Raw genomic sequence first — 26,019 nt, 5'->3', positions numbered from 1 at the left:
TCCTGCTAGTTACACATTGGTGTCTTCTCTTCCCAGGGATTGGTCTTTGGGACCAGTAGCATAAGGAAAAGTGACAGTATGTCATTTCTGAGATTAGGTTGTAAAGGCCATGGCTTCTCTCTTGGGGATGTTCCCTCCCTCTCTCTCTCATTACTTGCTCTGAGGTTTACCAGCTTTCATATTGTAAGGCCACTCATGCAGCCTATGACTAGGCCCCCATGGAGAGGAACAGAGGGCAACAGCCAACACCCTCCAGGCATCTGACACCTGGCACAACCATGTGAATGAACTTAGATGCAGATTCTCCAGTCCCTGTAGAACTTTGAGACGACTGCAACACTGACTGACAGCTTGACTGCAGCCTCATGAGAGACCTTGAGCTAGAACCATCCAGCCAAGCCACTTTTGGATTCCTAACTATCAGAGGTTGTGTGAGATACTAATGTTTATTGTTGTAGGCTGCTAAGTTTGGGGGTAGTTTGTTACATAGCAATGACTACTTAATAGATTTTTTTTTTTTTTAACCTGTAAGTAGAGTGCTGTTATGACAAAAACCAAAAGATGTGGAGAGTGGCTTTGGAATGAGCCGTGGGCTTTGAGGAGAGTGTGAGGGCCTGAAGTGTCCTGAAGAAGCTGTTCATAGAAGCTTCACGGTCGTTGATAAGACTGCAGGTGAGGGTTTGCAGGAAAATCAGGTAACTGTTACTGGAAATTAGAGGAAGGTAGTGGATCCTTCTTATGTAGTTGCAGAAAGTCTAGCCACATGGTTGCATACAGTTATTTGGAAAGTAGAAAATGTACCAAAGAAGAGGGTAATGTAGCTAAGGAGATTTCCAACCAGAGTGTTTAATAAGTATGGTGTGGTTTCTTCTTGCTGCTTTTAGTAAAATGTGAGAGGAGAGAGAAATTAAAGGAAGGATTGTTTTTGTGGGGGCTTAAAACAATAGAACTTTATTTTCTTGCAGTTCTGGGGGCCAGAAGTCTGAAATAAGTATCTTTGGGCAGAAATCAAGGCGTCAGGAGGGCCTAGAGCCTCTAGGGAAGAATATGGTCCTTGCTTCTTTCAGTTTTTGGTGACTGGGTATGTTCCTTGGCTTGTGCCAGCATCATGTCAATCTTCAAAGCCCTCATCTTCAAACCTCTGTCTGCTTCATCTTCATATTGCCTTCTCTGTGAAATCTCTCTCTGTTTCTCTCTTATAAGAACATTTGTGATGGCATTTAGTGCCCACCCTGATAACTCAGGATAATCTCAAGATCCTTAATCAAAAGTGCAAAGACTCTTTGTCCGAATAACGTATCATCTACAAGTTCCAGGAATTTGGACCTGGTATCTTTGGGGTCATTTTTTAGACTATCGCATATATTCACCTTCCTCCCTCCCTCCATGTCTCCATCCCTCTCTCCCTTCCTTCTTCCTTCCTTTCTTCCAAAACGTTTAATATCATGAATATATCCTGCTCTTTTACAAAATTGCCTCTTAGATTTAGCATCCATTGATTCTTGCATGAACCAATGTTTGCATGATGGCTACAAAATAATGATTTTTCCAGTTCCAGCACCCCTTCCACATTAATGATTATCCTCCCTTCTCACTTTATCTGTGTATCTTTGTTAACTATTCTTCTTTTTACTTGTATCTGTTTATCTGTCTATACAGCTATATGTCTGTGTATTGTATCTGTCTGTATATTTATCCATCTATCCATTATTTATTTGGACACATATACCTATTTTTTTCCCCTAATAGTTTAGAATTCATTAATGTACTTAATTATTTTGATGCTCAGATTGTCCTAGTTTTGACCAGTAGGAGACCTTTTACTCTGGCTTTTCTGTCCTTGTAACTTCTTCCTATCAAAATTTTTTTTTAAAGTACTTCTTACTTTTAGGCATAAGAAGATGTTCATTGCTCATCTTGAATTTATTATGCTCCAGCCCTGGAATCAGCCGTCTTTTCACAGAGCCCTGGTTGCTTTTTGTGGGGAATGATTTTAGAAACTATGTTAGTTATCAATTTATTGCATTTTAGCTCCAAATCAACCTTTTATTGCCTTATTGGACCTGCTGTTCCAACTGGCATGTATAAACTTAATCTGCAGAGGGTGTTGGAGGGACCCTGTGGGAGATAGGATTTGGGTGTACTTCTGTTCCTGCTTGCTGTGTTGCCAGTGGCATGTGCGTGTGTGGGCTGCCCAGTGTGCTCATCCTCTAGCAAATTTTGTTGCCCGTTCCTGTCTGGGGCTTCCTGCCTTCCACCCGTGGCCTGCTGACACCACAGCAAAATTTCTTGTTTGTCAGTTCCAGCCTGCAGTTCCTTGTGCACCGACTTTGGCCCTCCTACTATGGAACAGGTGTGGCTCGGGCAGCCCAGCTAACTTCTTTTACCCAGTGTGCTGCAGCCACACTCTCCATGAGATCTGAAGTCCAGCCTTGGGGACAAGGCGCCCCTTACAAGTACTGCCTTTGGTTTTCTCTCTCCACCCTAGGATATTCCTTATAGTTCTGTTTTATTCCTTCTTAGTAGTTAATCTTGTGTAAATAGTTAATAATTCTTTGTAAGACTTTTCCTGTTCAAATTGCTGTGTGGATTCCATTTTTTGGCTGGACTCTGGCTGCCACAGAGACAAAGAGACGACTGCCTGGGCAGTAGATAAGCTCATGGTAGCTTGCTTTTAGGCTCTTTCAGCTGCTATAGTTGGGAAACGCAATGCATTTATGTACATACATATTACAATGCATACATAATACCTACTTCCATTCATATACAAACCTGCATATATACATGTATATGTACACATATATTTTTATATTCACGTACATATACATATTTCAGAGTTGTGTGTGATAGCTTTTGCCAAACAAATTTTTATATGTTCAGTTCTATTCTTTTTTTTTTTTTTTTTTTTTTTGCGGTACGCAGGCCTCTCATTGTTGTGGCCTCTCCCGTTGCGGAGCACAGGCTCCAGACGTGCAGGCTCAGCGGCCATGGCTCACAGGCCTAGCCGCTCCACAGCATGTGGGATCCTCCCGACCGGGGCACGAACCCGTGTCCCCTGCATCGGCAGGCGGACTCTCAACCACTGCACCACCAGGGAAGCCCTTCAGTTCTATTCTTGCATGCCCCTCCACTAACCTCCCTGCCAAGATTTTGCAGTTTTGGTCCTGATTAGAAAGGTCTCCCATACCTACATTTGCTTGTAAGATGATTTTTATAGCTTAAAAAGTTCTTTTTAATATCCATGTGGAATTTATATTTGAATGGGATGTCAGATGATACTCCATTTTACTGTTCTTTCAGATGGTTAGGTATCTAAGATCATTTATTAAATAATCCATATTTTTCCTAGTGAAATCTTTGTTATACTTTTCATATGCGTTGCCATGAATTAAAGGTTTTTTTCTTTTGTGGCATTTATTTGTCTCTTCTTACATTAATTCCTGTTTCTATACCATGTTGATCTTCATATAATGGCTTTAGAGAGTATGTTCTGATACCAACTATATTTCTCATCAACATTGGGGAAATTGCTGCCTTTCAGGATCACCCTGGAATTCCTGGGGCTCTTACATTGGTACTTCTTGGTTTTAAGAAGCCGTGCCAATTATCCATTTATTGCCTCTTAGCTTCAGGTCCCTTCTTTTTTTTTGGCCATGCTGCGAGGCTTGCAGGTTTTTAGTTCCCCAACCAGGGTTTGAACCCGTGCCCTCGGCAGTAAAAGCGCAGAGTCCTTACTACTGGACCTCCAGGGAGTTCCCCTTCAGGTCCCTTCTTTCATTTCCCGTTCTGCATTAATGGCTTGGGCTCTGTAAGCATTTTCCTTTACAGTGAGTATGCAGTTAAGCTTCACAGTGGAGGACACTGGAGGGGCATTGTGGGAGGGTGAGATCTTTTCTTCTTCTTTCCAGTGTTCTATGGGCTTTGTTTTTCAGTTTGCTTTTGCTGCACCGTTGCCAGAGGCATCTGCCTCAGCTGTATACCTAGAGCTCAGGCTCCTGATAAGCTTGCGGCCCCAGCCAATTGATGGCCATCTAGCTGAGCACACCAAGGTCCCCCAGACCTACTGGAGAATGGGCTTCAGACTCTGACTTCCTCTGTGTACCTGCCTCTCAGCTTCAGCCTGCTAGCACTCTGTACCCCTCCTGACAGGGACACTGTAGACCTAAGGCCTTGTTGCCCTGCAGGTGAACAGATTCTTGATGCCCCCTCCTTCTCCATGCATGTCTGACAGCTTTGGCCTGCCTTTATTACTTCAGAAAGTCATTTCCTGTGGCCTTCCCGACACTGCCACTGTGTCTCCCAGGCCTTGCATTACCTTGCTTGTGAGTGGGCTCCCAGCACTGTGACTTTCTCGTTGCCCACCCGCCAGACTTGTCCCTTCTGAAGTCTGCAGGGGTCTTTCCTGGCAACTGTGGACCAGTTCTGGCCCGGGAAACCCAGCAAATGTCTCCCCCATCCAGTGGCTCTAACCATACCTTTTCCAAGAAGATCTGAGTCCTAACCTTGGGGAGGGCTTTCCCCTTCCAATTTTTTTCTTCCTTGGGTACCCTGGGGTATTCTTTAGAGTTCTCTTTTCACTTTAGAGTTTCATTTTTCCATTGTCATGGTTAATAATTCTTTATATTAAACTTTTCCTGTTCCAATTACTGTGTGGTTTTGATCTCCTGACTGAACCCTACTGTCTGTCTTTCATTTTAGAAGAATTCTGGGTGATCTGATGTTATCTTGTCTCCATTGGCTAAGAGTCCACGTGGCACAGGGATTTCTTCATTCTGATTTGTTTGCAGGACCACAGTACTAACTGAGCTTCACACCTGCTTCCTCAGGATATGTAGCACGTAACAGCTCCTTGAGATATGGGCACAAGATGCAGAGAATCTTATATAGTATAGCAACATCAGTGGCATTTATGCCAGGATAAAGTGGTCATCGAAAGCTGCTTGCTACAATTATTTAATTTTAATAAATACTAAATATTAACAATTTGTGATATTTTGAAATATAAGTAATAGCAAGAAGTATCTTGGATGCATAATTAAAAAGGTGAAAAACAATTGAGGGATGTGGGCAGCTGGTCACTAGCAATAGAACCATTAGTCCTGATGGGTCCATCCATTCATTCCGTTCTATTAAGCATTAGGGGGATCCACAAACTCTTTGTTATCATAGGCTATTAACTTTTGACTGCTTGCTTTTGGCCTTTGAGTCCAGACATTCCGTTGGTGCTCCACATTTCTGTTGCCTTTTGTTCATAGTTACTATCCAAGATCTATGGTTCCCTATGTTTTTTCTTGACACCTGTCCTGATTAAAGTTGCAGCTGGTTACATGCCACAAATCTGTTATTAATAGAGTCTTCTCTGATAAATTTCAATTTAGCTCTTAATTATCTGGAAATTTTTTTTTTTTTGTGGTACACAGGCCTCTCACTGTTGTGGCCTCTCCCGTTGCGGAGCACAGGCTCCGGACGCGCAGGCTCAGCGGTCATGGCTCACGGGCCCAGCCGCTCCGCAGCATGTGGGATCTTCCCGGACCGGGGCACGAACCCCTGTCCCCTGCATCAGCAGGCGGACTCTCAACCACTGCGCCACCAGGGAAGCCCAATTATCTGGAAATTTTATGGGCACATTTAATTCAAGAAACATTTTAGAAATAAGCACTGTGGATACAATGACTCAATCTCTGTCTTCTAAGAAACTTCGAGTCTCATAGTTGAGGTGAGCATCATGATCCAGAAGTGCTTTCGGATGTGGCATTCTTACTGTCAAGTTTTTAAATCTTGTGACACTCTACTTTTATTATGAAGATGCAAATAATTTAAAAATAGACTAATCTGAGGAGTTTTAAGAATCATACTTCTAAATCCACATCAAAAAGTTTTTTTTCTTTTGTATTCTGAAAGTAAAGAAACCTCCCTCATGTTGTACTTAACTGTCTTTTCCTCCCCCTTTCAACTCTAAGCTGTGTTGTTTAGAGACTGCTCTAGTCTTACTTATGGATATATCTTCAGCATGTAGGACCATGCCTAACATATAAATGCTTGAAAAATAAATTGAGTAAAAAGAAAATGAGTGAAGATTTAAGAATTGGAGTAGCTATAGGCAATGATATTAAAAGTCAGTCACGGGCTTCCCTGGTGGCATAGTGGTTAAGAATCCGTCTGCCAATGGCAGGGGACACAGGTTTGAGCCCTGGTGTGGTAAGATCCCACATGCAGTGGAGCAACTAAGCCCATGAGCCACAACTACTGAGCCTATGCTCTAGAGCCTGCGAGCCACAACTACTGAGCCTGTGTGCTACAATTACTGAAGCCCTCGCACCTAGAGCCCGTGCTCTGCAACAAGAGAAGTCACTGCGATGAGAAGCCCGCACACCACAACAAAGAGTATCCCCTGCTCGCCGCAACTAGAGAAAGCCCGCACACAGCAACAAAGACCCAATGCAGCCCCACCCCGCAAAAAAAAAAAGTCAGTCTCATGGCAGAAATTTAAAAGTTTGATTATAGCTACTATGGGGAAATAGATACAGGAAGAGTAGAAATTTGACCAGGCTGGGGAGGACAATTTGGAATATACCTTTTCCTGTTTTTGGTAAATTTTACTACACATCTATTCTCATGTCTACACAGGAGATATTTATCAGATTATTAGACGCTTTGGCTTCAGAAGTCTCCTTTACACTCTTAAAAATTATTGAAGCTTGAAGATTGTATTTGGTTATATCTCTTAATATTTACCATACTAGAAGTTTAAAAATATTATTGTACTAAATTAAGAATAAAAACACACTTAACATGTTAATATTTTTATGAAAAATGATTTTTCCAAAGCAAAAAAACTAGAGGAGTACTATTAGTTTACTTTTGCGAACCTCCAATGCCTGTATTAAAAGAAGACAGCTGATTCTTTTTTTTAAAATAAATTTATTTATTTATTTTTGGTGCGTTGGGTCTTCTTTGCTGTGCGGGCTTTCTCTAGTTGCGGCGAGCAGGGGCTACTCTTCATTGCGGTGTGTGGGCTTCTCATCGCGGTGGCTACTCTTGCTGCGGAGCACGGGCTTTAGGCGTGCTTTAGGGTGTCAGTAGTTGTGGCTTGCGGGCTCTAGAACGCAGGTTCAGTAGTTGTGGTGCACGGGCTTAGTTGCTCTGTGGCATGTGGGATCTCCCCGGACCAGGGCTCAAACCCATGTCCCCTACCTTGGCAGGCGGATTCTTAACCACTGCCCCACCAGGGAAGTCCCAACAGCTGATTCTTGTATCTGCTTCTGGATTCAGTCTGTGGTGGTGGTTTTGGTTGAAGTATATGACGAAAATTTAGGGTCACACAGATGATGTAGTTGAAAAAGGGAGGAGTATTTTAATAGCTCTTCAGATAATTGAAGATATTCTTTGATACATAGAGCTTGACAGTGGTAAATTCCTCCTTTTTTCTGTTATTGAAGTCTAGCTGATTTACAATATTATGTTAGTTTCAGGTGTACAACATAGTGCTTTGATATTTTTAAAAATTATAGTCTATTTGAAGTTATAAAATGTTGGCTATATTCTCTGTGCTGTACATTACATCCTTGTATCTTATTTATTTTATGCCTAGTAGTTTGTACTTCTTAATTCCCTACTCCTATATTGCCCCTCCCCTCAACCTTGTCTCCACTGGTAACGATTAGTTTGTTCTATGTATCTGTGTGTCTGTTTTGTCATACTCATTTGTTTGTTTTATTTTTTAGATTCTACATGTAAGTGAAAATATACAGTATTTGTCTTTCTCTGCCTTATTTCACTAAGCATAATACTTTCCAGGTACATCCATGTTGTTACATATGGCAAAATTTATTCTTTTCTGTGACTGAGTAGACAGCGGTAATTTCTTATTCTTTTATTAACATTTTTTAAAATTGGAGTATAATTGCTTTAGAATGTTGTGTTAGTTTCTGCTGTAGAATGAAATGAATCAGCTGTATGTCTACCTATATCTCCTACCCCTTGGACCTCCCTCCCCCGCCCCCCCATCCCACTCATCTCAGTTGTCACAGAGCACCAAACTGAGCTTTCTGTGCTTTATAGCATGTTCCTACTAGCTATCAGTTTTATGCATGGTAGTGTATATATGTCAATCGTAGTCTCCCAATTCGGCCCACCTTCCCCATCACCCCCTGGGTCCACATGTCTGTTCTGTACATCTACATCTCTATTCCTGCCCTGCAAATAGGTTCGTCTCTACCATTTTTCTGTATTCCACATATATGTGTTACTATATGATATTTGTTTTTCTCTTTCTGGCTTACTTCATTCTGACTGACAGACTCTAGGTCCATCCACATCTCTACAGATGACCCAATTTTGTTCCTTTCTATGGCTGAGTAATATTCCATTGTATATATGTGCCACATCTTCTTTATCCATTCATCTGTCATTGGACATTTAGGTTGTTTCCATGTCCTGGCTATTGTAAATAGTGCTGCAATGAACATTGGGGTACATGTGTCCTTTTGAATTATGGTTTTCTCAGGGTATATGCCCAGTAGTAGGATTGCTGGGTAATACGGTAGTTCTATTTTTAGTTTTTTAAAGAACCTCCATACTGTTCTCCATAGTGGCTGTACCAATTTACATTCCTACCAGCAGTGCAAGAGGGTTCCCTTTTCTCCATACCCTCTCCAGCATTTACTGTTTATAAATGTTTTGATGATGGCCACTCTGACCAGTGTGAGGTGATACCTCATTGTAGTTTTGATTTGCATTTCTCTAATAATTAGTGATGTTGAGCATCTTGTCATGTGCCTCTTGGCCATCTGTATGTCATCTTTGGTGAAATGTCTATTTAGGTTTTCCACCCATTTTTTGATTGGGTTGTTTGTTTTTTTGATATTGAGCCCCATGAGCTGTTTGTATATTTTGGAGATTAATCCTTTGTTGCTTCATTTGCAAATTTTTTCTCCCATTCTGAGGGTTGTCTTTTCATCTTGTTTATTGTTTCCATTGCTGTGCAAAAGCTTTTAAGTTTCATTAGGTCCCATTTGTTTATTTTTGGTTTTATTTTCATTACTCTAGGAGGTGGGTCAAAAAAGATATTGCTGTGGTTTATGTCAAAGAGTGTTTTTCCTTTGTTTTCCTCAAAAGTTTTGTAGTGTCCGGTCTTACATTTATTTATGTCTTTAATCCATTTTGAGTTTATTTTTGTGTATGGTGTTAGGGAGTGTTCTAATTTCATTCTTTTACATGTAGCTGTCCAGTTTTCCCAGCACCACTTATTGATGAGGCTGTCTTTTCTCCATTATATGTTCTTGACTTATTTGTCATAAAGTAGGTGACTATATGTGTGTGGGTTTATCTCTGAGCTTTCTATCCTGTACCACTGATCTATATTTCTGTTTTTGTGCCAGTACCATGCTGTCTTGGTTACTGTAGCTTTGTAGTATAGCCTGAAGTCGGGGAGCCTGATTCCTCCAGCTCCATGTTTTTTTCCCTCAAGATTGCTTTGGCTATTCAGGGTCTTTTGTGTTTCCATACAAATTTAAAAATTTTTTGTTCTAATTCTGTGAAGAATGCCACTGGTAATTTGATAGGGATTGCATTGAAACTGTAGATTGCTTTGGGTAGTATAATCATTTTCACAAATCTGATTCTTCCAATCCAAGAACATGGTGTATCTCTCCCATCTGTTTATGTCATCTTTGATTTCTTTCATCAGCGTTTTATAGTTTTCTGAGTACAGGTCTTTTGCCTCCTTAGGTAGGTGTATTCTTAGGTATTTTATTCTTTTTGTTGCGATGGTAAATTGGATTGTTTCTTTAATTTCTCTTTTTGATCTTTCGTTGTTAGTGTGTAGGAATGCAAGAGATTTCTGTGCATTAATTTTGTATCCTGCAACTTTACCAAGTTCATTGATTAGTTCTAGTAGTTTTCTGGTGGCATCTTTAGGATTTTTAATGTATAATATGTCATCGGCAAACAGTGACAGTTTTACTTCTTTTCCAATTTGTATTCGTTTCATTTCTTTTTCTTCTCTGATTGCCATGGCTAGGACTTCCAAAACTATGTTGAATGAGTGGCAAGAGTGGACATCCTTGTCTTGTTCCTGGTCTTAGTGGAAATGCTTTCAGTTTATCACCAATGATGTTTGGTGTGGGTTTGTCATATATGACCTTTATTATGTTGCAGTAGGTTCTGTCTGTGCACATTTTCTGGAGAGTTTTTATCATAAATGGGTGTTGAATTTTGTCAGAAGCTTTTTCTGTACCTATTGAGATGATCATATGGTTTTTATTCCTTAATTTGTTAATATGGTGTATCACATTGATTTATTTGCATATATTGAAGAATACTTTCATTCCTGGGACAAATCCCACTTGATCATGATGTATGATCCTTTTAAAGTGTTGTTGGATTCTGTTTGCTAGTATTTTGTTGAGGATTTTTGTGTCTGTGTTCATCAGTGATATTGATCTGTGATTTTCTTTTTTTGTGATATCTTTTTCTGGTTTTGGTATCAGGGTGATGGTGGCCTCATAGAACAAATTTGGGAGTGTTCCTTCCTCTGCAATTTTTTTGAAGAGTTTAAGAAGGATAGGTGTTAGCTCTTCTTTAAATGTTTGGTAGAATTCGCCTGTGAAGCCATCTGGTCCTGGGCTTTTGTTTATTGGAAGATTTTTAATCACAGTTTCAACTTCAGAGCTTGTGATTGGTCTGTTTATATTTTCTATTTCTTCCTGGTTCATGCTTGGAAAATTGTACCTTTGCAAGAATTTGTCCATTTCTTTGAGGTTGTCCATTTTAATGGCATATAGTTGTTTGTAGTAGTCTCTTATAATCCTTTGTATTTCTGCGGTGTCAGTTGTGATTTCTCCTATTTCATTTCTAATTTTTTTGATTTGCGCCCTCTCCCTTTTTTTCTTGATGAATCTGGCTAAAGGTTTATCAATTTTGTTTATCTTCTCAGAGAACCAACTTTTACTTTTATTGATCTTTGCTATTGTTTCCTTCGTTTCTGTTTTATTTATTTCTGCTCTGATATTTATGAATTCTTTCCTTCTACTGACTTTGGGTTTTCTTTGTTTTTCTTTCCCTAGTTGCTTTAAGTGTAAGGTTAGATTGTTTATTTGAGATTTTTCTTGTTTCTTGAGGTGAGGTTGAATTGCTATAAACTTCCCTCTTAGAACTGCTTTTGCTGTGTCCCATAGGTTTTGGGTCGTCGTGTTTTCATTGTCATTTGTTTCTAGGTATTTTTAATTTCCTCTTTGTTGTCTTCAGTGGTCTCTTGGTTATTTAGTAGCACGCTGTTTAGCCTCCATGTATTTGTGATTTTTTCAGTCGTTTTCCTGTAATTGATTTCTAATCTCATAGCCTTGTTGTTGGAAAAGATGCTTGATACGATTTCAGTTTTCTTAAGCTTTCCAAGGCTTGATTTGTGACCCAAGATGTATCTATCCTGGAGAATCTTCTGTGTGCACTGAGAAGAAAGTGTATTCTGACACTTTCGGGTGGACTCTCCTATAAATATCAATTAAATCTATTTGGTCTGTTGTGTCATTTAAAGCTTGTGTTTCCTTATTTATTTTCTGTTTGGATGATCTGTCCGTTGCTGTAAGTGGGGTGTTAGAATCCCCTACAATTATTGTGTTACTGTTGATTTCTCCTTTTATGGTTAGCATTTGCCTTATATATTGAGGTGCTCCTATGTTGGGTGTATAAATATTTATAATTGTTATATCTTCTTTTTGGATTGTTCCCTTGATCATCATGTAGTGTCTTTCCTTATCACTTGTAACAGTCTTATTTTAAAGTCTATTTTATCTGATATGACTGTTGTTACTCCAGGTTTCTTTTGATTTCCATTTGCATGGAATATCTTTTTCCATCACCTCACTTTCAGTCTGTATGTGTCCCTAGGTCTGAAGTAGGTCTCTTGTAGACAGCATATATATACAGGTCATGTTTTTGTATCCATTCAGCCAGTCTGTGTCTTATGGTTGGGGCATTTAATCCATTTACATTTAAGGTATTTATCAATATGTATGTTCCTATTACCATTTTCTTAATTATTTTAGGTTTGTTTCTGTGGGTCTTTTTCTTCACCTAGATAAGTTCCTGTAGCATTTGTTGTAAAGCTGGTTTGGTTGTGCCAAATTCTCTTAACTTTTGCTTGTCTGTAAAGGTTTTAATTTCTCCATCAAATCTGAATGAGATCCTTGCTGGGTAGAGTAATCTTGGTTGTTAAGTTTTCCTCTTTCATTACTTAAAGTATACCCTGCCACTCCCTTCTGGCCTGCAGAGTTTCTGCTGAAAAACCAGCTGATAACCTCATGGGGATTCCCTTGTATGTTATTTTTTGCTTTTCCCTTGCTGCTTTAAATATTTTTTTTCTTTGAATTTAATTTTTGATAGTTTGATTAATATGTGTGTTGGTGTGTTTCTCCTAGGGTTTATCCTGTATGGGACTCTTTGTGCTTCCTGGACTTGGGTGGCTATTTCCTTTTCCACATTAGGGAAGTTTTTGACTATAATCTCTTCGAATATTTTCTCAGACCCTTCCTTTTTCTTTTCTTCTGGGACCCCTATAATTGGAATGTTGGTGTGTTTAGTGTTGTCCCAGAGGTCTCTGAGATTGTCTTCAATTCTTTTCATTCTTTTGTCTTTATTCTGCTCCTCTGCAGTTATTTCCACCATTCTGTCTTCCAGCTCACTTATTCATTCTTCTGCCTCAGTTATTCTGCTGTTGATTCCTGCTAGTGTATTTTTAATTTCATTTATTGTGTTGTTCATCTCTGTTTGTTCTTTAGTTCGTCTAGGTCTTTCTTAAATATTTCTTGTATTTTCTTGATCTGTGCCTCCATTCTGTTTCTGAGATTTTGGATCATTTGTACTATCATTACTCTGAATTCTTTTTCAGGTAGGTTGCTTATTTCCTCTTCATTTATTTGGTCGTAGGTTTTTACTTTGCTCCTTTACCTGTAACATGGTTTTTTGTTGTCTCATTTTTTTTTTTTTTTTTTAATGGGTGGCACTGTGTTCCTGTCTTACTGGTTGTTTGGCCTGAGGCTTCCAGCACTGGAGTTTGTAGGCTGTTGGGTAGAGCCAGGTGTTGGTGGTGAGATGAGGACCTCCGGGAGACCTCAGTCTGATTAATATTCCTTGGGGTCTGAGGTTCTCTGTTAGTCCAGTGGTTCGGACTCAGAGCTCCTAGCACAGGGGCTCAGGCCCAACCCCTGGCCCGTGAACCAAGATCCCGCAAGCCACGTTGGGTGGCAAAGAAAAAAAAAGGGAGGAGACAATAACAAAGAGTAAAAAATAAAATAAGATTAGAAAACTAACAGATATGTTATAAAAAATATAGATGAAACAATAACAAGATAAGACAGATCCACAGTAGCAAGAAAGAGGGAAAAGAAAAACAAGCAGAAAAGGCCTTGGCTGTGGGGGGTGGGGCTTAGGGAGGGGTTTGGATTAGGTGGGGGTGGGGTCTAGGTTTAGGACCCACAGCCCTGGGAGGATGGGGGCGGGGCATAGGCTCAGTGCAGCCAGAGGGGCCCTGGAGTGCCTCTGGCCTCGGAGTGTGGATGATGAAGCCCAGGACCTCAGCAGGGTCCCCAGGGTCGGATTGGTTGGGGAAATGTTAGCCGCGCTTCTCCCCGCTGATCCTCCCATCCCAGAGTGTCCCTCCCCGTTCACCTCTACTCTTCTCCCCCCCTCCGCCTGCCACGCCCCTAGGACCCACATGGCTGGAGGGGATCTTGGATGATCGAGGACCAGGCCTGGGACCCCAGCTGGCTCTCCGGGCCCGAGTGGGCAGGGGAAATGCTAGGCACGTTCCTCCCGATCCTCCATTCCTGGAGGGTCCCTTGTCTTCCTCTCTCCTTTCCCCCCACCACCTTGCTCCCATGCCCCTACGGCTCACACGGTTGGAGGGTGCCCTGCAAGGTAGAGGACCAGGCCAGGGAGCCCAGCAGGCCTCCCGGGGCCTGCCTAGGTGGGGGAAATGCAAGCTGCGTTACCTCCCTGATCCTCCGATCCCTGAGGGTCCCTCCCCATTCGCCTCTCCTCTTCTTTCCCCACCGTCCCTCCCACGCCCCCAGGACCCACGTGGCCAGAAGTGGCCTCGGAGGGCAGAGAACCTGGCCTGGGACCCCAGCAGGCTTCCCAGGGCCCGACTGGGCAGGGGAAACGCTAGCCGCTTTCCCCTCTGATCCTCTGAATCCCCAAGGGTCTCTGAAGGCTTGGGAACCTCTTCCCTACCCCAGCCACCCCTCAGGGGTGCTGTTCCCGTTCGGCCTCTACTTCTCCTCCCCCCTTGCTCCCCCCTATGTCCTACCTTATCACTTGGGGGTTCCTCTTGTCCCCTTGGGTGTTTAGGTCCCCCACCAGCATCTGGTTAGGTGCCCTAGTTGTGGGGGGATGCAAACTCTGCGTCCTCCCACTCTGCCATCTTGACCCTGCCCCCCCACAGCAGTAATTTCTTAAAGGTTTAATTGCATTATAGAATCTGAAACCCTGTCAATGAACCTTTGGTACTTTGTTGTATTAAAATCCATTAGTCTGGGGACTTCCCTGGTGGTGCAGTGGTTAGGAATCTGCCTGCCAATGCAGGGACATGGGTTCGATCCCTGGTCCGGGAAGATCCCACATGCTGCAGAGCAACAAAGCCCATGGGCCACAACTACTGAGTCTGTGCTCTAGAGCCTGTGAGCCACAACTACTGAGCACATGCACCACAACTACTGAAGCCCGCACGCCCTAGAGCCCGTGCTCTCCAACTGCTGAGCCCACGTACTGCAATTACTGAAGCCCATGCTGTAGGACCTGCGTGCCGCAACTACGGAGCCTGTGTGCTGCAGCTGCTGAAGCCCGCACTCCTAGAGCCCGTGCTTCTCAGCAAGAGAAGCCACCACAATGAGAAGCCCACACATCTCAACGAAGAGTAGCCCCCACTCACCACAACTAGAGAAAGCCCAGGTGCAGCAACGAAGACCCAATACAGGCAAAAAAAAAAATAAACGTAAAAAATTAAAAAAAAAAATCCATCTGGTCTGTCTTAGATTTGAATGGATATTTTACTTATGCATGAGCTTGTAGCATCATGCATTGATCATTTGAAAAAGATGGGTTCCTTGAGTTATGCAGATCTTGAAAATGTTGACCCATTTCATTGTATATCAAAAATTGTTAATATCATCACAGATCTCTAAAGGACATTTTTTAAGTATTGCGAAGCTGTCAAGCTTATAGTGAATTGACAGCTTGAATTTCATCACTGAAAACAATGCCATTGGTTGTTTTACTTGAAGTGTTAGGCTGTTTATTTTTGAGAGAATATCTGTCAAATATCCAAGTCTGAGTAGTTATAGTTTTTTTTTACCCATAGACTTTTAAAAAGAAATGGTCTCAGGGACTTCCCTGGTGGTCCAGTGGTAAAGAATCCACCTTGCAATGCAGGGGACACAGGTTCGATCCCTGGTCAGGGAACTGGAACAGGCAACTAAGCCCGTGTGCCACAACTACTGAGCTCTCATGTCTCACCTAGAGCCCACATGCCACAGACTACAGAGTCCTCTGGAACCTGCACGTCACAACTACATAAGAGAAAACCTGCACGCCACAACTGGAGAGAAGCCCGCGCACCACAACAAAGAGCCTGCACGCTGCAACTAAGACCCGACGCAGCCAAAAATAAAGAAAAAAAAAATAGAAATGGTCTCAAGGATTGAGGTTTAATAAAGTTAATAATTTTTACTGCTTCATCAAGGACATTCTCACGTGAAACTGGCATTTAAAAAAATTTAATATGAGTGAGTGGCAATAAGGAATATGAGTACTAGTAAGTATAGTTTTGTCTTGATTCATGCCAAGAGGTCAGCAGTTTTACTGCCATTGCTTTTAGATTATCAGTGCAAATGTCAATGTGGTGAAAAATGCAACTTCTGTCTTGGTATTATTATGAAAATGGTTTTGACCTTGTTGATCCCTTAAAAGGCCCTCGGGGGGACCCCCAGCTGTCTGTGGACCAAACTTTGAGAACACACAGCACATATATGAACACACATATATGTATATACACATGGGTTTCCTTGAAACATTTTCAATACTGACACTGAATTTTCCCACTGTGTGATTCTATGGATGTGCCATAATTTAGCCAATAAATAGAATTCTGCAGCTATTTGAGATAGACTGATATAGAAAGATGTCCAATATATATTTTTAAGATACAGAAAACAAATGTTGCATAGCAATATGTTTTGTAAGATCCCATCTGTGTTTAAATAGACATACATATTTGTGTGAAGTCATACCTAATGTGTATAACCTGTGATGATGTGGGTGGAGGGATATTTTTACTTTCTGCCTTATATGTTCTGTACTGTGGAATTCAACTGCACCCAAGTAGCTGTGACTTTAATGTTGGGAGATGTACAGCCCGGCTTCTTAAACAATAAGCTTGTCACTGGGTGAAAGGGAGTGGCTTCGGAATTGGTTGAGGTTCTTAGCTATTATTGTCTGTTGCTAGTGGATTATTTTCAGCTTTTCTCCACATCCTTATATATTAAAGAGTGAAATTTTCTTATTAATCTTAGTAAGTGAGCAATTTATCTCTTTCAATAAATGGTACAGTCCATTTGTAATACTTATAGTTGCAGTGAACCTTGCAGGCAGCAGCTGTGGTTGTATGGAGGGAAGTGTTGGTTAATCATCTGTCTTTTAGCTATTCTCACATTTTTAGTGCATAAGCCTCAGCTGCAAAAGAGAGTCCTATTGTAATTTACAGAACCATTGGATATGTAGTTACTCTTCTAGTGTTACAGTGAAAAGAACATGCCTTTTGGAGTCAGATAGATTTAGGCCCAAATCTTCTCTCCATTATTTACTTAACAGTGTGATCTTGTACAAATTAACGTCTGAGCCTATTTTTTTATTGGTGAGTTAGGGATTACAGCTTCCTGTTCTGAGGATCATATCTGTAGTGTGTATAGCTCAGTGCTTGACACAACGTCAGCTACTGTTAGCGCTCATCTGTTGCTCGGTCTGCCTTTCCTCCAATATACTGCACTTTCTCTGTCTCCTTCTTCAGTGTTGCACTGTTCCACTGAGAACGTTCTGGTTAGCCTTTAAGATTTTTAGCTGTCTCATCTTCTAGGAAGTTCTGTTTCCTTTAGGCTGAGTTAGTTGTTTTCCCCTTTTGGTTCTACATCTCACCAATATGACACTTAACTCATTTTATTTTTCTCCAATTTTTTTTAACTTGTAGAATTTTCAAATTTACCAAAAGACCCTAAAGAACAGTGTAGTGAACACTTATATACCTTTTGTCCAAGTTCACTGATGAACATTTTGCCACATTTTCCTGTATCTCTGTGTGTGTGTATCATTTTTTTACTGAAGCACTTGAGAATAAGTTGGAGATATTGTGACATTTCATCCCTACTTCCCATATTTCCCCTATATTCACAATACCATATTATTCAAGGAATTTAGCACTCAAGGAATTTAGCATTGATATAATACTATTATCAAATATGTAGTCAATATTCAGATTTTTCCAGTTATTCTAAAAATGTTTTTTTTAGATTTTTTTCTTTTTTGGATCCAGGATTATGCCTCTAGGTTTGTTTCTTTAATCTAGACTATTCCTTATGCATTTTTTTGGTCTTTCATGACATTGACATTTTTAAAGAGTATGAGACAGTTGTTTTGTAGGTTTCACAATCTTGATCTGATTGTTTTCTCATGATTAGATCATTGTTTTTTGTTTGCTTTGTTACATCTCTCCTCACACTATGATTTCCTGTGAGAAAGGCAAAGCAGTTCCTGACAGATCTAAGAAAGAACTGGCCCGACACTACCTATTTGGTTGACTTTGGTGTTTCTTAAAGTTGGCCTGGCTGTGCTGTTCTTCTGTTGAACGTAAGCAGTTTCACAGAACAGGAACATTAGACAAGGCCACTCTGTGTCCTTGGATCAAGACTAAAACGAGACCACTCTGTAATCATGTCTGAACACAGACAAAAACATTTTTCAAGTCACAAAAATGATCAAGCATATCTTCATCCTGGCTATCGTGATGACTACAGCTTTTTTTCTTATAAATCACAGCCTTAGCCTCTGTTCATTCTTCTTGCCTCATAGTAAGATTTATTAAAATCATAGAATCATAGAATTAGATAGAATTAACAGAATCATAGATTACTCCTACTTCCTGACAGCATCCAAGCCAGGGCAAACAAAGCCCCACTTCTTTGAATCTTTCCCCAAAGCACCTAACACAGGCTCAAATCCTGTAAGTCCTTTCTAACACCCTCTTAGTGAAATGCCTCAGGGTTCCCCATAGTATACTTTCTCGGAGTCTTAAATCCAGCTTGTTTAACTAGAAGTATGTTCTTCGTGCTGTTGACTAGAGGGAATTCACACCTGAGAACGTTGGCCTCCCTCTTTTTCTTTTTACTCTGTGAATGAATTTTTAATACAGTTAAGAATTAGCACCAAGCTTTTCTGGCTAGTTTCTTACTGGTCAAGGATAACTTTTAGTTTTTTATAATCAGTTTTTGGTCACCGGCATTTGCATTTAAAAAAAGTTGTGAACGCTGCTTTCAGGAGGTGTTCTACGTAATTAAAAAAAACATAGAGAAAATCTCAAAGGCAGCTTATAAATCAAAGAGAGAGACTTTATTTCCGATGCTTTACCAGCTTTGTTAGAAGGTTTTGGTTTAATTTTCCTTCTGCAGCTTTTAATAGCAGACCACTGTTCAGTAATTTGGAGGTGGTGGAGTGGCTTAAAGATAATATGTACATACTCACACACAAATAATATAGTATGTAATATGTAATATTGTATAATAAACCTCAGGAAAAATTTGTTTTACATTTTCTATCACAATTACATATAAATTTTCTACTCTGTTCACAGGAAAATAAAAAAATTTCCATTCCTGTGAATGGAAATTTGAAGCACTGTTAAGAGAGGCACCTGTTTATTAATTTCTCTTTGTTGTTGCCTTTTAAGGGAGGTTGATGATATTAAAAGATTAACAATTTGAGAATAGCCATTAGTGTGTTGTCTACCATTAGAATCTTGCTAACTCTTAATCTAATTTTCAAATTAGGTGGCTTTGTAACATATATTAGGGCCAGTAGTTACTGCATTAAAATTCATCTGCTTATCTTCGTGCTGCCAATACTGTTTTTTGTTGTTGTTATTTTGAAATATCTTAGGAACAAAGAAGTGAGCATGTTCTTTCATCATATTAGTTCTGATGATAGGATTCAGTGTAATTGAACCTTTTAATGCATTAGCCTTTAATTTTGGTTTTACTCCATTCTGAAAAATGTTCTATTTCATCTCTGCTTGTCCAAGTTTAGTGGAATAGAAATGCATAGATCAATAGAAATATAACAAAGACACACTTTTGACATGTTTATTCTATTTAGAAGTGATATGCTTGTTGCTTAAGCATTTAAATCTAGTTTAATAGGGAGGTGGGATGAGTCATTGATCACACTAGGATTAAAGTGGCTAAATTTTTATGTATTTGTTTCAGCCAGTAAATGAGACTTTTTTAGGATGTCATCAAATATTAGGAAGTTTTTCATTAAAATTTTTCAACAAGTTGTTGGTTCATTTAAAGATAATATCAGGTGGTCTTGTGGGTTGAAGCATAATATAATGTGTGCATTTTCTGGATTTCTGTTCTGAGATTGCAGATGCTCACATAAATACTAATTTACAGGTACTGCAGTTTACTTTTTTGTTTAAAGGATAAATATGTTGGACAATAATCATAAGCACCGATGCATACTTAATTTATTATTTAGGCAAAACAAGGAATACTGGACATTTAGCTGTCATTTTAACCTGTTTGGCCTGCGGTTTTTTTCCCAAGATTGAATATCTTAGATTGTTTTCAGGCCACAGAATTTGCTCTACATGTTAGGGCTCTTAGAAGTTTGTTTCCAGATAATATTATTGATAGGTATGCTAGCAGCGTCATTTTAGATGTGTTTTTTGTCATTGGAAGAATTTAATTTAATGTACTTGTTGCGTATGAACTGGGAACTAATAGGAAAGTAGATTTAGCATAATGGATTATATTAGATTTGGTTACTTGTGACAAAACTTAAAACCAGATAGACGTCAATTTTTTTCTCATGGCATAAGCTCTGGAGGTAGGCTATGCAGGGCAGCATAGGAGGCAGGGCAGCTCCAAAATAATCAGGAATCCAAGCTCCTGCCTTGTTGCTATATCATTTTTAACCTCCCACATCATAGTCCTTCTTGGAAAGGGAAAAGGAGATAGAAGAAAAAGTGGGAGGTGGGGAGGTGAGGGTGTATATCAGTTGTCTCTTAAAGAGATTTCTGGTAATCTGCAAAATAACTATTGTTTATATGTTATTGGCCAGAATTTAGTCCGTGTCCACATGTAACTGCAAGGCAAGATGGAAATTATAGTCTTTTTTTTTTTTTTTCCCCTGGGCCGCCATGTACCTAGTTAGAAATTGGGGATTATTTTACTTAGAAAGAAGGCGAGAACAGATATGGGGATAGCAGCTGGCTATCCCAAAGTAAATGAAGTAGCATACTGAATGTTAGGAATCCTCTAATTGATTGCCACTTGCCTGCTAACCTTTACTGGGCCTGGGCTCTTTGAGGATGCTGATACAAGTTACAGATCTTTTCCCTAGAAAAATGTATCTGTGGACATATGTGTGGAGTTTGGTAGGATTGTTGTAACCCATCCATTAAGCATAGGGAGTTGTTTATGGACCCACTGTTAAAATTTCCTTTTCTTTCTTTCTTTTTTTGGCTGTGTCGGGTCTGGCAGCACGTGGGATCTTCGTTGCGGCACGCAGGCTGCTCTCTAGTTGTGGTGTGCAGGTTTTCTCTTCTCTGGTTGTGGCGTGCAGGCTCCAGAGTGCGTGGGCTCTGTAGTTGTGGCATGCGTGCTCTCTAGTTGTGGCATGCATGCTCAATAGTTGTGGTGCACGGCTTAGTTTCCCTGCAGCATGTGGGATCTTAGTTCCCCGACCTGGGATTGATTGGAAGGCGGATTCTTTACCACTGGACCACCAGGGAAGTCCCTAAAATTTCTTCTCAGTGAAAGATGACTATCTTCTAGGATAGAATGTTCCACTGTAAGATAGTTCTTTGTGTTAGAAAGTGTTTCTGTGCTTTTATTATTCACTCATACAGTCAACAAAAATATATTAGCATGTTCTGTATGCCAGACACTATGATGGTATTTGAAGATTTAAAGACACCATGATTGGTTTATTAAGTGCTTACTATGTGCCTGATATGGAACTGCTCATTTTAAGTACATTTTAATGTACATTTAAGTACATTTTCTCCATTTTGTAAATTAGGAAATAATCTGCCTAAGATTTTATAGCTAGTGAATGATAGAGCAAGTAGTTTGAACCCAGGTCGAACTCTAAAACCATTTCTTTTAGTTATCATGAAGTAGACATTTCACCATAAGCATGAGACACATTGAGCTGAGGTATTTAGTGGTTCAGTTTCAAATTCTTGCCGTGGGTAGTATAACTAGGAATCTCTCTCTCTCTCTCTTTTTTATCTTTAGGTTGACAAGCATTTTTAATGTGATCATGCTACCTTGCTTATTTACATTCCATAGAAAAAACCTGTTCACTTTCTATAAAACATTGTTAACCATTTTAAGGTGATATCATGATTAAAATCAACATGATTGAACCTCAATCTGTTATTTTCCACAAAGTCTACTTATTATGTCCAGTTTTTTAGCTGGGATATAGTATAATCTTACACATAAGGGCTGGTTTTAAATTAAAGTATGTTGGATTAGATGTGACATTTCCTAGTTTAGAACATCTTTTTTGTAAATATGTGTTTTTACAATAGAGTTGAGCATTTTGAAACAGATTTCCCCATAAACAAGGGAGAGTAGAGAGTTGGCACAACTTTAGTTAGCACACCAAAATTTAATCATTAATTGTGTTTCTGAGTGGGTGGAAAATAGAGGTGATATTTTAAAAAGTTAGTAAAAAAATAAATTTCCTTACTTTATAGTTATATTAAATACTTGTTGAGCTACTGCAGGAAGTGTGGCACTGCAAAAGTAACCTCTTTTCCCTTTGTACTCTCAGATGTAGTTTAATGCTTTGACTAAAGCAAGTGAGGGCTCTGTTTTAGTCCATCTGTTTCTTTTTTTCCTCCCTTTCTTTCATTTGCTTCTTTGTAGTGATAACTGCAAAGAAGTTGACTTACTTCCAATAAGTTGTGGTGCCTATAACTAGGAATCTCTTTATACCTCAGTTTTCTGTTAACATTTTGCGAAGCCACTTAAGTATGGGATGTGTTGCTCTTTTGATTTTGTATTTTTTTGAACCTAAATTGCAATCAGTATGATACATGGCATGTGACAAATGCCAACCGGTAATCTTATCTGAGAGTAGTACAAAATGGTCATATTTGAGAATGTCTTATCAGCATTCAAACTGTATATATCATTAAAAAAAATTCTTTGAAAACCACCTTTCGATCACCTTGCAAACCAGAGCTCACTGTGCTGTGTGTGTTCTCTTTTTTCTCACAAGTGTGCTTTCATGTACACTGACAGCATCACACATGGAATTTGGCTTGAAAGCTTTTTGCTTCAAGCTGAGGTTTTTGACCCCACTGACATACAGATGTTCTCATAATTTTCTCTCTTCAGCTCCGTTTATAAATCAAAAAAGAGTGGGAAAGGGAAAATTATATGAGTAATTACAGTATTAAATTACTATAGAAAAGCATTTGAGTTCTTTATTAATTCTGCTTTCAACTTTAGTTTCAAATTAGCAGCCTCTTAAATGGTAAGTTTTTTATATTGACAGGCTTTAGATTATCACTGCATTATTTATTTACTAGTTGACAGCTCTGCCTCTTGTTTTATCAGAAACATTATTTTCTTTTCTGGTGGGAGCACTACTGATTCCAATTGTAGAGACTAGATTTGACTTCAGAAGTTTGCCTGATAAGCAGAGCAAATAGGCAGTGATAGGCCTGCTGCTGCTTTCTAAATTGTGAACATAAACTAACATAAATCAGTGTTTGATCTTTCTTTCCTTAAGTGTTGATTCTTATTTAATTCTAGGACGATTTGATGAAACTGTTATTGAAGAGAGGAGACAGTGTGCTGAAGATCTGCTACAGTTCTCTGCCAATATTCCTGCTCTTTATAACAGTAAACAGCTTGAAGATTTTTTCAAGGTTTGGTGTTCTTTCTGGAATATTTTGTATTTTATTAAATGTCTTTGTTTTCTAATTTGTAGTAAAGCAAGATTCAAGTTGTTTTTAAAACAAAATGTCATTTACTTTTGAATTTCATAATTTACTAAAGTAAGTAGAAGTTAATAGCTAAATAACAATGTCTATGGCATGTCTTCTGTTTCTCATGTAGAACTGTATATAATTTTCGATTCACAGATTAAAAAAAATTGATGCTGAGGGTTTAGAGATTATCTAATTTACTCCATCATAATTGAAATACATTAAAATGTTTAAATATGATGAAACTCCAGTAGTTTTCTTCACTTTTTGAGGTGTCTTTCAGTAGTAGGCTTCTTTTCTGTTAGTCTATATTAAATTTGTTCTAATTAGACTAAGCTGTGTAAAGATAGAACAAAAATAGTCACCGTACAACTTAAAGAGGTAGACTAGTACAAGTTGTATTACCACAGATGTTTGGATAGTAGTGTTTTAAGTTTCTTGACATGTAATGCCTTCATTCTGCGTTCATTATCATTTTAAATAATAATTTTCTAGCTTATTTTGTATTGAACCTGTGCTAGTTGTTGGTTAATATCAATGTCTTTATTTATAGTATTAATGTCTTTTCCTATTTCATTTAGCTCTCTAGAAAAAAGCTAGATGATTGTGCCATAATTATTTTTTCCCTTCTTTAACTAAAAATCTACTCAATTGTATATATGTCATTTCTTAGACCATATAGGCAGCAAGGTATATGAGGATCTTACAAAAGGATATACCAAAGGATCTACAAAAGGAATTTATTTTTTTTATGACCTATTTTAGTTTACTGAAGGAAGTTGATCTTTTGAAAGATATTATAAACTTACGACTTAGAAATAGAGTAGTAGAAAAGTTTGTAGTAACAATAAGATTCTTGCTGATTGACTTAATTCTTAATTTTTCATTACTCTGCAAACGCGGCTGAGATGATAAATTTGGCTTCTGCTCATGACCTAATGCAGATATTTAGGATAAAAGGCCAAGTCAAATTGATACAGTATTTAGCTCTTTACTAAATACAACTGTTTCTATGTGGCAGCGAATCTATGCTTTTAGAAAAAGGCAGCATTATTTATTATTATTTTTTTAATTAATTTTTTGGGCTGCATTGGGTCTTCGTTGCTGCACGTGGGCTTTCTCTAGTTGTGGCGAGCGGGGGCTACTCTAGTTGTGGCGAGCGGGGGCTACTCTTCATTGTGGTGTGCGGGCTTCTCATCGTGGTGGCTTCTCTTGCTGCGGAGCATGGGCTCTAGGCGCGCGGGCTTCAGTAGTTGTAGCACACGGGCTCAGTAGTTGTAGCACACGGGTTCAGTAGTTGCGGCTCCCGGGCTCTAGTGCGCAGGCTCAGTAGTTGTGGTGCACAGGCTTAGTTGCTCTGTGGCATGTGGGATCTTCCTGGACCAGGGCTCAAACCTGTGTCCCTGCATTGGCAGGTGGGTTTTTAACCACTGTGCCACCAGGGAAATCCCATGGCAGCATTAGTAAGCAAGAAGAATATTGCTCTATAGAAATTGTGAAAGGCAGTCTTGGAAATTAACACATGCCAAGGGCTAAAAAAGGGATACAGAGGTCAGATCATAGACTGAACAATTTAAATGAAAGCTAGCTGCTCATTCTATTTCTTTTGGGTCTGGGAATTCCTAATTGTAACTGTTGCTGGAAGACACTTATTTTTAGGCTTTGTGGAATGAGAAACAAAAGGAAAGGAAGAAAAAATTGGGCAGTTTAAGAGAAGTCAAGCTAGTCTTGGAAAATATTTGGAGATATCTTAAGCAGTGTGCTTGCCAGGAGAGAAATACTGATTTGGTAATATCACAACAGTGATGCTTAGTTTCTTTACGTAGAGATCAGTAAATATGGTCTTTGAAGGTTATTTAGCTGCAGGTAAACAATAACAACAGCAAAACTCACCATATTATCTTAAACAAGAAAAGGGTTTATTTGTCTCATACAACAAAGTTTCTTTTTCCACATATATATATATTTTTAAATTCAGGTATAGTTGATTTACAACATTATATAAGTTTCAGGTGTACAACATAGTGATTCACAATTTTTAAAGGTTTTACTCCATTTATAATCATTATAAAATATTGGCTACATTCCCTGTGTTGTACAGTATATCCTGGTAGCTTATTTATTTTATAGATAGTAGTTTGTACCTCTGAATCCCTTACTCCTATTTTGTTCTTCCCCCTTTTCCTCTCCCCAATCATAATCACTGTTTCTCTCTATCCGAGTCTGTTTCTTTTTTGTTATATTCATCAGTTTGTTTTATTTTTTAAATTTCACATATAAGTGATATCATACTGTATTTGTCTTTATCTTTCTGAGTTATTTCACTAAACATAACACCCTCCGAGTCCATCCATGTTGTTGCAAATGGCAAAATTTCATCCTTTTTTATGACTGAGTAGTATTCTATTGTATATATACACACCACATCTTCTTTATCTGTTCATCTGTTGATGGACACTTAGGTTGCTTCTATATCTTGCCCATTGTAAATAATGCTACTCTGAACATTGGGGTGCATATATCTTTTTTTTTAAAACATCTTTGTTGGAGTATAATTGCTTTACAGTGTTGTATTAGTTTCTGCTGTATAACAAAGTGAATCAGCTATATGCATACTTATACCCCCATATCTCCTCCCTCTTGCGTCTCCCTCCCACCCTCCCTATCCCACCCCTCTAGATGGTCACAAAGCACCGAGCTGATCTCCCTGTGCCATGCAGCTGCTTCCCACTAGCTATCTATATTAC

General features: G+C 39.2%; 1 protein-coding gene across 4 annotated transcripts in view; it reads left to right on the top strand.

The window, feature by feature from the left end:
* The window catches only part of RPS6KC1 (ribosomal protein S6 kinase C1), a 220,753-nt gene that overhangs the window by 42,834 nt on the left and 151,900 nt on the right, over nt 1-26,019 (top strand). For all 4 annotated transcript variants that reach the window (XM_065878173.1, XM_065878185.1, XM_065878179.1 and 1 more), the window contains one exon: nt 23,097-23,212. In XM_065878173.1, the coding sequence (XP_065734245.1) occupies nt 23,097-23,212 (116 nt within the window). The remainder of the gene's footprint in view (nt 1-23,096; nt 23,213-26,019) is intronic.

Source organism: Phocoena phocoena, chromosome 1 (genome assembly GCF_963924675.1).
Source record: "Phocoena phocoena chromosome 1, mPhoPho1.1, whole genome shotgun sequence".
Taxonomy (NCBI): Eukaryota; Metazoa; Chordata; class Mammalia; order Artiodactyla; family Phocoenidae; genus Phocoena; species Phocoena phocoena.
This window is presented reverse-complemented; position numbering and strand designations above follow the sequence as displayed.